General features: G+C 45.7%; 1 protein-coding gene across 3 annotated transcripts in view; it reads left to right on the top strand.

Moving 5' to 3' along the window:
- The window catches only part of Dock4 (dedicator of cytokinesis 4), a 389,986-nt gene extending 376,797 nt beyond the window's left edge, over positions 1 to 13,189 (top strand). For 2 of the 3 annotated variants that reach the window (XM_041658121.1, XM_041658120.1), the window contains 6 exons: positions 1,142 to 1,223; positions 1,392 to 1,501; positions 3,400 to 3,472; positions 5,193 to 5,306; positions 7,970 to 8,031; positions 10,740 to 13,189. In XM_041658121.1, coding sequence (XP_041514055.1) covers positions 1,142 to 1,223; positions 1,392 to 1,501; positions 3,400 to 3,472; positions 5,193 to 5,306; positions 7,970 to 8,031; positions 10,740 to 11,201 — 903 coding nt within the window. In that variant the 3' untranslated portion in view covers positions 11,202 to 13,189. The remainder of the gene's footprint in view (positions 1 to 1,141; positions 1,224 to 1,391; positions 1,502 to 3,399; positions 3,473 to 5,192; positions 5,307 to 7,969; positions 8,032 to 10,739) is intronic. The other variant, XM_041658122.1, reaches the window with a different exon arrangement.
- Positions 13,190 to 13,421: the final 232 nt, after the last annotated feature.

Raw genomic sequence — 13,421 nt, 5'->3', positions numbered from 1 at the left:
GAAGAAAATACGTAGTTTATAAAGGTATTTTAGAGCTCACGGGAGTCTTAAAGCATTTTGTTTTAGGATAGTAAAATAAAGCTTTATTTCCTACCACTGCCTTTGGAAACAGCCACACTGCAATTCTCATTGTCTGCTTTGAACGCATGACTTTGAAGAAGTAGGAAGCAGATTGTGTGCCTTGCAGAAACACTCAGCATGTTTAGAGTTAGAGGCCTTAGTGAACAAAGCGCTTACTGCCAAGCATGGTGACCCACGTGGTGAAAGGAGGGCACTGTTGTTCCTGATCTGCACACACAAGCAATGACAAATGTTCACACAGGAGAGGAGTACAGGTATACCACACACACACACACACACACACACTCACACTCACACCGGAGAGGAGCACAGGTATACCACACACACACACACACACACACACACAAACACTCACACAGGAGAGGAGCACAGGTATACCACACACACACACACACACACACACAAACACTCACACAGGAGAGGAGTACAGGTATACCACACACACACACAAACACTCACATAGGAGAGGAGTACAGGTATACCACACACACACACACACACACAAACACACAGGAGAGGAGTACAGGTATACCACACACACACACACACACACAAACACTCACACAGGAGAGGAGTACAGGTATACCACACACACACACACACACACACAAACACTCACACACACAAACACTCACACAGCAGAGGAGTACAGGTATACCACACACACACACACACACACACACACAGGAGAGGAGTACAGGTATACCACACACACACACACACACACGATGGCACATGCACACGCACACAGCAGAGCAACACATGTGTATCACACTCACACAGGAGAGGAACACATGCATACCACACGCAAGCCATGGCATGTGGAGACTCACACTTGAGAGGTCCCTTCAGCCGTAGTGGAAATCTCAGGTGCCTGATTAATCCAGGCAAACTTCCTTGTCCGGCTGAGTTATTAAGACTTCACTGTGCTTCTAAATGGCCTTTGGGGGTTTTGTTTCTGTTTTTTTGCTAATTTGAAAAGATAAGTGTTGGTGTTTTGCTTCAAATGTCATTATGAGCTGGCGCTCCTCACCATGTATGACAATATTTCTGTTTCCAGCCCAGTCCATCTACCTCAAGCCTGAGTTCCACTCACTCTGCTTCACCTAATGTGACGAGCTCTGCCCCATCGAGTGCCAGAGGTCAGTGCAGAGCTGGGGATGGGGTGACTGGTACCCAAAGCATCTTCCCGGCCCCAGGAACTGTGGCTTCAGTGGTCCGTACTGTAGGCAACTGCCACAACGCTCGGTTTTCTGAGAGCAGACCCCACTTGGCTACCACACTGATAATTTCTCTGTTTCTCTTCCCAGCTTCTCCTTTGTTGTCTGACAAACACAAACATTCCAGAGAAAACTCTTGCCTGTCCCCAAGAGATAGACCATGCAGTGCCATTTACCCAACACCTGTGGAGCCTTCCCAGGTACTCCTGCAGGCGAATCAGAAGCCAGAAAACGGGGAAGTGTGGGGTTGTTTGTGAATCTCTGCAGAAGCACGCAGTAGCTGTTGAAAGCAAGCAGGGTCCAGGCCAGCTGGGTGCCCGCCGCCGGTCTCTGCCACTGTCGGGACGCCATCTGACTCATAAGTCGAGAGCAGTGGTTCTCAGTCTTCCTAATACTGCAACCTTTTAATACAGTTCCTCATGTTGTGGTGACCCCCAGCCATAAAATTATTTCCCTGATACTTTATAATTATATTTTCCTCCTGCTATAAATCGTAATGTAACTATCTGATGTGCAGGATATCTGATTCAACTCCCAGTGGGGTCTGGCCCCAGAGGTTGAGAACCAGTGTTCTAGAGGGCTGTCTGGATTACAGCTTGTAACAGCAAAGCGGAGGGAGAATGGCTGGGTGCTTCTTCGTCACAACCTGTTCACTGCTGCTACAGCAACATCCCAAGGGGAAGCTAATGAATGAAGCATCTGTGTGTGTGTCTGCATGTGTATGGAGCAGAAGTCTGGGGAGGGGGAACCCCTTAAGTTAGCAGAAGACTACTGCTTCTGCCCAGAACTTCCTGTTTGCCCACAGCTCTAGAGGATAGCTACAGCTGAGTCCCACCCTCCACTCCCTCACCCCCCAACCCCCAGTGCAGGGGTGTTCTCTTTGCCTTTGCCATTATTCTTCCATGCATTACCAGGAAGCAACTGTGTCCTGGAGATGTCCCTGAACCCCTCATAGGAGCTAGGGAATGTGGTTCCGCCTGTCACTCAAACCTCACCTAAAATGATTCCTCTTGACCTGAGTGAGCGCAGGGCCGCAGGCTTAGCCCAGAGGAACTATGTGCATTGGAGGGTGGGTACAAAATTGAAGATTTATGTTGTAGCCCTGCGTTGTAACGTTTGTTTGGAACTAATCTTAAGAGCAGAACAAACTGTTTCTGCTCCCGCTAATTTCTCTGTTTTTCTACACCATCCTGGCAGAAGTCTGTGGCTGCATCTGGAAGTGGATGAGAGCGAGTGGGATTTGGCTTGATTGGTTTATCTTTGCTGATTGTGTGATCTTCCCGAAAGGCCCAGGAAGCCGCCTCTGCGCAGCACTGATGGCTTGCAGAAGTGATTGCTGAGTGCGTTTGGCTGAACCAGCTAACCAGTTTTATTTCCCGTTGTCCCTGGCAATGCGAGGGGATTTCACAGTCTGTTTCATCTGCTCTAAGAGAACATGCATCAGCAGGGGAAATTCTGAAGGGCGCCCTTGATTAGTCCCAAGTTCTCTGCCTTGGGTGAAATCTGAAACAGTACCTATGCTTCCCAAACTTCAGTAATGTACAGCTGTTGTAGGTGTCCACTGTTTCTCTCCATGAATTAGGTAGAGCCATTTAAAATTGGTAATTGTGTAGGTTAGAAGTTATAGATCATTCATCAGTTTATGTTTTTTACCTACTATGGGATTTCAGCCAATAGAGTTCACCCATACAGTAGGTGTTTGGATTGCTGTTTCTCCTCTAGTTCCTATGCATAGGTCAGGCTGCCATTCTAGCAATATGCTTTTTGCTTAGAGAACACTGTACCTAGCTGATATTTAATATCAACTTTCCCTATGTTTATTATGAGTTATTATATAATTAAAACTATTTAAAAAATAAATAACTGTATTAAGCATTTATATTTAATATGAAACACAGTTTTCATTGTGTTTCTTTCAGAAAACTTAAGGCTCTGTCCCCCCTTTCTACTTAAATATAGTTTAATTCTTTGTTCATAAGCTCATTACACCATATCGAAAATGTTTTGAGCAAAAAGTTTCATAAGGAGACAACCATATCATTTTCTAAAAGGGATCTCAACGTATCACCTCACAAACATGTGTCTTTTCCCTTTCCAGAGAACGCTGTTTAATCATATTGGAGACGGGGCCTTGCCACGCAGTGACCCCAATCTTTCCGCACCTGAGAAAGGTGGGTGTCATCCAACCCCTCGGGGGCCCTAGAACGTGTCAGGGTTTGTTGTGTCCTCCTCTTCTCCAGTCTGTCCTGTGCCATGTGGCAGGTTTAGTGATCTTCAGGGAATTAGCAAAACGTGCATTCGTGATCCAGTCTCCATCACCTATAAAGAACAGAATCTGAGCAATTTAGGAATGAACCCCTCTGTGTAATGACTTTATGTTGTTCAGCCAGCCCAGGCGAAGCCTGCACTTCCTGAAGCAAAGTTGCCACTTAGACCATCAGTTCTCACAATCGAAGTAGCTAGTCCTCAGATTGATTCCACAGTCCGCGTCCCGTGTCTCTTTACAGCCCTTTCGGGCTGCTTGTCTGTGGTTGTGGTGACTCGGATAGGCTCTTGTACAATTAAATACTCTGTAAGCATTGCAGTCCAGTGCATAATGGAGTGTGCCCCGCCTCAAGGTCGTGCGCGCACACATAAGAACCAGATGTATGTATAGTGGTAAATAGCCAATTAGCATCCTGCAGAAGAGGAAGGGCAGAACAATGTCACCCCGGCAACTGTGGGTGTGGGGACGTACAGTAAGTCACCATGTCTCAGGGTCGGCAGGCCTCAAAAATAGCAGGCTCTCCAGCCAGTGAGTCAAGACTCACTAATGAAATGTCCCGGGAAAGTGCATTTTAATTGCCCCCATTAAGAACTAGGCTGTATTACCATGTACACTGATACATTAACATTAAAACTTCCCAAAGGGAGGTAGAAATTAGCGAGGACCTCGCCACAATTATTTTAAAGTATGGAATTAGCTTTCATGTTCTAAGTTGAGCATTGGTCTTTATCAGTAGAAACTGGGATCGTGTTGCTATTTTTACCCACTATGCTAAAGAATCCCACGGAGAAAATATAAAAGGAATAGAGAAAAAATTACGTTTAAAACAATCCTGCCCCATGGAGTCAAAGCAGTAATTTGGAAGACTAAAACGTGGCAATCCTCACTGGGTCCATCAGATGGCAGTGTCTGCACAGGAAGCAAGCCAGAACTCTGGTTTACTCTTCTCTAGGAGTGTCTGCTCATAGCCTTGTGTGTCCTGCCCGCTTCCTAGCAGGCCTCTCCCTATTTCTACACCTTGGTGCCCGGAGCAGATGGATTACAGAATAAGAAGAACGTATCAGCAGTCCAAGTTGTTTTCTCAGGAGTGAGTTAGTGTGATCGCTCGATGCAGGAACAGTGCTTTCTGGACAGCACCGGGCAGGGAGATGGCGTGGCATCCTCAGACCAGTCCAAGGTCTTTCCACCACACAGCGGAAATACGAGAGTGCCCCTTGCCTCCCCGCCTCCTTTAGATGACACTGGTCCAGAAATGTCTACAAATAGACGGATGACTGTATCTTCCACCTGTTTTCTGGCATCTGAACATGTTCGCAGTTCTCAGCAGGTGGCTACTCTCTGGTGTGGAGATTTGAGGTCCTGTTTGACAGCTTGAGAGAAATAAAGAGCCATGCTGTTAGCCAATTAAATGTCGACTCTGACTGTCAAGTAACCAATTAAGAGAGCTTTAGTATTCAGGGAGTTTCCTGCTTGTTTGGGGCTTAGGGTTTGTGGGGGTTTTTTGTTTTTGAAATCCAGTTGATTTTTTTTTTTCATTCTGGATAATTCTGACTTTCTCCTAAGATCTCAAATATTTGAAAGGCAAAGCTGGATCTTGTGTTTTTAGCCTTGTTATTCCCTTCCAGCTGTGAATCCCACCCCTAGCAGCTGGAGCCTGGACAGTGGGAAGGAAGCCAAGAACATGTCGGACGGTGGGAAACTTATTTCTCCCCCTGTCCCTCCAAGGCCCACACAGACTGGTGGGTATTTGAAGCCTTTGAATGATCACTTTTATAAAAGTGAGTTATACTGAGTATTTCATCTTATGCTGAGTTCCTCTGAGAATGATAAGCACCTGGTATCTGAGGTAAAAGTCTTGCTAGCAACGTAATTCACTTCTGGTGCTTGCTCCCGTTCCCTGCACCTCTGCCACGCAGCCAGACAGCCCCTTGGGTAAGCTCTGAGCATGCCATCTTCTCCCCTTACCACGCGCAACCCTTCTGGCTCCACGGGACACTCCCGCTTCCTCTAAACCCTGCTCGCACCAATCTCTGCTAACTCAGCCGCTTTCTTGAATCTTCAACAATGATATCAATGTTTCAGCTGACTCAAATAAGGACCAACTCACAGTGGCTTCAAGCCGCTTCTGACGGCCTAAGTTGTCTGCTGCTCTGAGAGCTAGCGCTGTGTCCAGGGGTGGTTACCGCTCAGAGGCCCAACGCAGGAACCTGCATCTCTTTGGAGTGTGGTTCATGAAATCGACCTCAGGTCTTCTCAGCCCAAAGGTTACATCCGAGTGCTGAAAATGTCCAGGGGAGCTTGCAGCCTGGCCCTGGGTCTCAGGAGAAACTCAGAGGCAAAGCTAACTCTCTTAGGAACTTCTGGTGAGAAAGGCCATCTTTCCATCTGAACCCACTGCGCTTGGTGACTTGCATGAGAGGCAGTTTTAAACAAGGCCTCCTGCTTTTAAGTGACTGCTTTTTCCAGTAGCCAGGTCGGCTGGAGCTTTACAGATATAGCCAGCCTAAGAACCCAAGAAAATGTGGTGCTCTTTCCTTGGCAGATTTTTCTAGACTGGGCATTCCTGTTTCCTTTTTTTTTCCTGTTTGCTGTAGCTGTTCGTCCTTTAGTTTCCGAAAGGCACGTGAGAGGTTTTGACAGAGCAAGGAATAACTAATTTTATTAATCATTCTCATTGGTCTATCAGCCTGACTGTGGGAATGTGGGCTGGTCAGCCAAATCATTTGTACTTCATTGCCGATACTCATACATTCAGGCAGTCTCTAGTTCGAAGGCCTGGTTGTGCCCCTGAATATGGACACTTGAAAGGCGTTTTTAAGGAACAATAAAACTGACAGTTCTTACTAAGGAATGAATATTATCAATGCTCTCTGCTCTCCTGGGACAGTTCCAGTTTGACAACAAGGATGCTGGTGGACCTTTTTTAGGCATGCAGCAAGCACCTTTCCAGAAAAACAGCTCTGAGAATGAGCACTAGGTGCCAGGGCTACGCTATTGTCTGAGACTGAATCAAAAGCAACAGGAAGCCTTGACCTCTGCCACAGTAGCAGCAGACATGGAGCCCTCATCAGGGCTGCTTTCTCTGTCCACACATGATTTCCTTCCTAGTCAGCACTCACCACACATGAGAACAGAGAGCCAGCACTGATGTTAGGAGCCGGCGTGCGGGGCTGAGGCTGCCCGACCCTGCGGTGTGCTAATGAACTCAGCACAGCCAGCTGACCCTTCTCCTTCCAAGTAGATTGATTGGCAGGGCCACTCTCCCTTCTGCACTGATTGCTTTCGTGGTCTGTCCTGATGTCCTTGTCTGTAGTCAGTGTTGTGGGGCTGTGCGACTCTGTCGTTCCTCCTTTCAGCTTTTCTGTAGGTTTTGACAAGTTACAAGCCTCACAGTGCTGCCTGGAAGAGTGGCAGGTGACCACAGCGGAGCTTAGCACACCTTTGCCGAGTCACTGTGGAACTGGGAAGTGTGGCTGACCCCCACCCTACATCACAAGCTATTTTCTATGCTATGCTAAGCCCTAGAGAGCAAGCTCTGACCCCTAAGGAGACACGGAGCTGCACTGCCTCACATGCTGGGTCCCAGGTGTCAGACCTGGAATCCCAGGAGAAGCAGAGGTTACTCTTCTTTGCCATGGCAGTGGGACCTGACAGTCAGGGGACCGAGGGAAGAAGGCCTAAGGACAGGTGTTAGAGGAGCAATGGGAAGCTGCTGGCCTTTTGTATTGACATGGACAAGAGTTCCATCTGCATTGGGATGCAGGAAGATGGGGTGGAACAGAAGGCTTGCAGGATAGCTCAATGGGCCTGTTCTAGGCTGTCTGGGTGGCCTTTGCATCCCCATTGCCGCTCAGGTCAGAGACAGCAGCCATCTCCCAAGGACTCCTGGCCCTTCACATCAGAAGCGTGTTATGAGATAAAGAGATTGAGTAATGAACAGTGTCTGGACTTAGGGGACATCAGAAGAATATTAGAGCCACGTGTGGTAGCACAACCCAGTAACCTAAGCACGCAGGAGGTAAAGTCGGGCAAGTAAGCAGTTCAGTGTTATCCATAGATACATAGGGAATTCAAAACCAGCTTGGATTACATGAAGCCTTGTCAACAAAAAGTAAAAGGGAAGAAAGGAACAGAAAGGCCATTGGAGCAGTCTGGGCCATACCGTTCTAGTCAGAGCATCGTGTGTGCACCTGTAACTTTTTACTAATGGGCCCATGTCTTGGAGACACCGTCCTCTGTGAGGAATCTGGTCTAGAGAGGCACCAGGTGGATTCTTCTCCTAATGTTTCCCCTCCCCTTGCTGAGGCGGGCCTTACACACTAACTCACCTGCTTGGGTTTGTACATGCAGAGGGCAGGCGCCACTCTCTGGTTTTTCCTCAATGTTCTCTCTCCATCTACAGCTTCACCAGCAAGACACACGACAACTGTCTCCCCATCACCAGCTGGACGGTCTCCGCTGAAGGTACAAGCCTGTCCGTGGACTGGTTCTTTTTTTTCCTTGAAATATGACCCCATTTTTGTACACCAAAAGGTGCTTTCATTCCTACAGTCCAGTCACAGAGCCTACCGCAAAAGGGAAGGAAAATGGACAGGAAAGCAACCTGCTTCCCTCCCCCCCCCCCCCCCCGAGGGCTTCACCCAAGAATGCGGTACTTTCTGGTGGTTGTTACTGTTGTTTTTAATTATTTGTTTTGTTGTTTAGTAGTAGCAGTTTAATTCTCCCAGTAGTGCCCATGAGAACTTAACAGACTATAGTCTACAAATCTATTGAATACAGTCGCGGTGTAACTCCTAGGTTTTGACTTAGTATTTTGATTAGAAACACACCAAACACATATGTATTTGTACAGATTGAACAACGCCGGTAATTGAGGTCTACTAGATTTTTCTTCTGTACGTTTTGGGTTTTATCATCAACCTCATGCATTTTGGCAAAGCCAAATTTAACTTGCCTTCTTAATACTCTGTACTAAAGAGGTCTCCCATTACAAACTCATACTTGGTCATGGGATACATGATGGTAAAAATGGAGAACAAACTAGAAGGCTTCAAGCTCAGATGTTCGAATTGTTACATAAATGCAGGCTACCTAACATCTCTAAGCATACAGATCCCTCATGAAGACAAAGTGATATTTAGCCTCTGTGCAGACTGAGTCGGACTGGCTCCAAGCCCAGGAGAAAACAAGAGGTTGGAGTGAGTGTGTAGAAAAGATGCTTTTGTACCAGGAACTTAGTGTCCACACCTGCAGTCCTTTGTGTTGATGAGACAGTGCTAGCTGAGGTGAAAAGAACACATTAGTCTCCACAAACACTTTGGGACAGGTTGTGACTCCTGGCTGCTCAGGACAGTCTCTGATGGAAGCAGAGAAACACCAAAAAAAGGAGAAGTCCCCCAAGAAGGGTTGCCAAAAATCCCTGCTGGAAAAGTTCTCTGGGAAGTGTGATTAATTTCTAGTTTTGCCGTCACTCTGAAGCACAGCTGGCTATCATTGTGAAGCCCATGTGGCCTGCGTGCGTTTGCGTGGAGGCTGTGGCTTGTCAACGCTCTGATATGGGGAGGAAGGCAGCACGGCCCTCCCACACCTTTGCACCTGTGAATCCTCCAAACACTCCCACACGCGGTGATGGAATTACTGTCTGTGTTTCAATTCCATTTTGCAGAGTAGAAATAAGACAATAAGTAATGGAGAGATTAAGTTCTTAAAGAAGGAGGGAGCCTTGCTGGAAAATCTTCACACACCTGTTAGATAGCTCCAGTTAGCAAGCTGATATTTACTGCATGTATTTGGGGAGAGAGAGAGAGAGAGAGAGAGAGAGAGAGAGAGAGAGAGAGAGAGAGAAGAGAGAAGAGAGAAGAGAGAAGAGAGAAGAGAGAAGAGAGAAGAGAGATCATACTTTGTGCTGTAACTCCCGGGTTACTTTAGAGGGCACACTACTCCCAAGTTTCAAGCTTTCCTAAGACTCAAATGCACTGCGGTATCTTATGCGATAGAATTTAGGGTGTTCCCCCACACCTCCAAAGTATCATGATCATTTACAGGTGACTGAACTTAACCTGTCTTGTTTTGAATTTGATCTCTTTTTTAAAAAAGATATAGGTGAACTTAGATCTCATAATTCACCATGTTTAATTGTATGTTCCTATTAAATAGACGGATCCGTGCCTACCACGTTATTTCTTTTTAAAAGAGAGGCTAGGGGCTGGAGAAGTAACCCAGTCAGTAAAGTGCTTACCTTGACAGCATGAGGACCTCAGTCCAGTCCCCTGAACCCATAAAGAAAAGCAACTATGGTATGCACTACCCAGCCCAGTGCTGGGGAAAATTAGTCAGGTCCTTAGTGCTCCCTGGGCAGTGGGCCTGACTTGGCAAACTTCAGGCCAGGGAGAAACACTGTCTTAGAACAATGAGAGGGATGGCTTCTCAGGAATGACACCCAGCAGCCTCTGACTTACCTGCATACACACACACTCACACACATTCATACATATACATTTGTGTGCACACAAATCCACGTACACATAAACACATACATATACATTTGTGTGCACACACGTCCACGTACACACATAAACACATTCACATACACACATATACATTTGTGTGCACACACACATCCACATACACACATAAACAAACACATTCATACACACACACATACACACATATACATTTGTGTGCACACACATCCACATACACACATAAACACATTCATACACACACACATACACACATCCATGACACACACTCATACACATATACACAGTCACACATGCATGTGCGCCCACACACACATGTACACACAGTCACATATACACACCTGTGTACCCACACACAGGTCCAGTCACACATATGCCTGGAGACTAGAGGTGTTGGTAGACTTGGTTTGCGCACCTCCTCTCTGAGGCTTGCTGATGGGCACTTGTTCTCTGTGGGTTCACGCGGCCTTTGTTCTGTGGGTCTGTATTACACACTTCCCTGTAAACCCAGGGTCTTTATATGGATACCAGTCAGTCAAGTTGGATTAGGGTCACCGTTCCTTCCCGACGTCTCCAAGTCCGGCAAGCCAGCCAGCAGGCACTGGAGGCTAGGGCTTCATCACAGGGGTTTAGGGAAATATCTCTAACCGCTGTCTCTTCTTCTTGCTTCCCCACCTCTGATGGGAGCAGGGCTCCGTAACGTCCTTCACCCCGTCTCCAGTGGAGTACAACTCCCCAGGACTGAGCTCAAACTCCCCGGTCTTGTCGGGCAGCTATAGCAGTGGGATCTCGTCGCTCAGCCGGTGTAGCACATCGGAAACCTCAGGCTTTGAAAACCAGGCAAACGAACAGTCGGGGCCAGGGCCAGGGCCCGTGCCCATGCCGGTGCCCATGCCCGTGCCCAGCTTCAGCGGGTCGGAGGAGCCAGTACGCAAGGAGAGCAAAACCCCGCCCCCGTACAGCGTCTACGAGCGGACTCTGCGGCGCCCTGTCCCGCTACCTCACAGCCTCTCCATTCCTGTCACCTCCGAGCCACCTGCCCTGCCCCCCAAGCCCTTGGCTGCGCGATCCAGCCACCTGGAGAATGGGACCCGAAGGACTGAGCCCGGCCCGAGGCCCAGGCCCCTGCCCCGCAAGGTGTCTCAGCTCTAAGTCACTTTTCTATGTACCTGCGATGAATTCTTTGCCGTTTACAAAATAAGTCTGATGAGAAGACACTTAGTGTAGGCACTTTAATATCTTACTCAGACCTTTCTTTAAATGAATGGGATTAAATTTGCTTATTAATATAATGTTGCACAATATTAAAAGTTACTGATCTAAAACGCCAGATGTTATATGAAGTATGGCTGAGTCTCATTAAAACGTTTCTCATTTGAAAGTGGTAAATCGTGAAAAAAGACTCCTTTTGTACCTTTTTATGTTCACTTTTTTTTACGTAGTTTAATCTTAAAACCAATACAGTATTGTCAAGCAATACAGTGCGTGATGATGTTGTATACCTTTTTCTGAATACTTGATATTCTGAGAAAGCTGATCGTGTCTGCGCAAGTCCTAACACAATGGCCCTTCCTTAAGAAGACTCTAGTAATTATCATGACGGGTTTGGCCCTCCCCTTGAGCAGAATGTTGAGTGCGCATCCTCAGGATTAAAGGTTAAAGCAGGCTGGTTGGATGAGATGCTAAAGGCTTGCACGGATTGGGACAGGAAGTTGTTCTGACGTCTGACAGCTGTCTACACTCTTTAACTCTGTGTTGTGAATTGGTTGCTAAATCTTTAAGTGCCCCGACACCATGCTATCTACTGTATTACTTTCCAAGGTGCAAATTGCTTTCAGAGTTCCAATCAGCTAGATTAAGCAAAAGACCCGAGGAGAAGTGTTTACTTGAATTTTGTGCTTCCTTAACTTGATGATTTCCTATCTAAAAGGTGCCGGCCATGAAGAGCGGACGTTCAAGGATTAAATAGGCACAAATTACTGTGTCCCATTAACAAGGATTTGGAAATCAATACAGGACAGTATTAAGTCAGTAGTGGGAAGGAAGACTAAACCTTAGTGAAAATATGTTAATGTGATTGAAGGCTAAAGGACTTTGAGAAAGTGAGGGCATTAACATTCAATCCTGCATAAAACAAGGAATTCTTCAAACTCTCCGTTCTCACCGGGATAGGTTAGCTTCTCAGCTCATCCCACAGTCCTTTGGTTGGGGGCGGAGGACTGTGGACCATTCTAGCATGGGTGTGGCAGTGTAGCATCTTAGATGGAGGTAGAGTAGACGCTGATGCGGCGGGTGTAGGAGTGTGGAAAGCACCTTGTGTGTAGTAATGTATTTTTTACCTTGGTTGTTTTCTTTCACTGACTGTTTATAACAATTGACAATAGATATGAACTGTATTTTAAATCAGGCTGTTGTTCAATATTTTCCCTCTTTTGTTGGGAAGCTCATCTTAGTTTAGTCGTGTTTGTTTTTGTTGCTAGCTTACCTGGAGGGCAGTGACCACTTTTTTATATTCTCTTAATGAAACCATTCAGCAGGTCTATGCTGTTGAGGCTGGTTATAGAGGTTTTCTATAATAAATGTTCAAGTATTTTTGTACATAACTGGTTAATTTTAATAAGAGATACCATTATGTGTAAAAAAAAGTAAAAATAAAAGCAAACAGTTGTGGATGCAGTATGATTGTTACAATTATGCCAAATACTTTATGTATGGAAAATATTTGTACATATGTGCTTTTAACAATAATTCTGCAATATTGACTTTACAATTTTGAATGTCAGAAAATTAATATATGTAAAAATATTTATGTTTAGTGAAAGTATTCATAACTGAGGAAAGGAACATGAATTTTAGCTTTGTATCTTGCAGGTTTTGCAGTTGGAAATTTCTTGAACTAGCGTTTGCATTTATAATAACACCTTGTGTTTGTAATCACAGCCTAAAATCTATATACACACATATTCATGTATGTAGGAAGCTTCATGTTTCCGTTGTTTTGAAGAAGTAAAATCTTTCCCTTAAGTAAGATGACATGCATAAGATAACAAAGCCTCTTTGATTTCCTTTTCCTGTGTAATTTAGTAGATTTCTTGACTAGTGCTTGGGCACAGAATAAATCAGTGTTATTTGCTCTTGAAGCCATTTATCTTTTCTTTCTTCTTTTTTTATTTTTTGGCAGTGAATAGTTGGCTTTACCATGTGAGTGTATTTCTAAAGCAGCTACATAGCAGAACATTTCAAGAGATTCGGTTAGTTCAGATGTTCATGTTCATTGCTGCTGAATGGTAAATATTAAATAAAGTTATCAGATTAATCTTAATGCTTCTGCCTTCATTGCAATCAACAGTGTGGCCTTACTTAGAATGGCAG

This window comes from Microtus oregoni, unplaced genomic scaffold (genome assembly GCF_018167655.1).
Source record: "Microtus oregoni isolate MIOR12 unplaced genomic scaffold, Mior012 000009F_ref0000495, whole genome shotgun sequence".
NCBI lineage: Eukaryota > Metazoa > Chordata > Mammalia > Rodentia > Cricetidae > Microtus > Microtus oregoni.
Note: the sequence above shows the minus strand (reverse complement) of the source record. Positions and strands in the feature narration are given on the sequence as shown.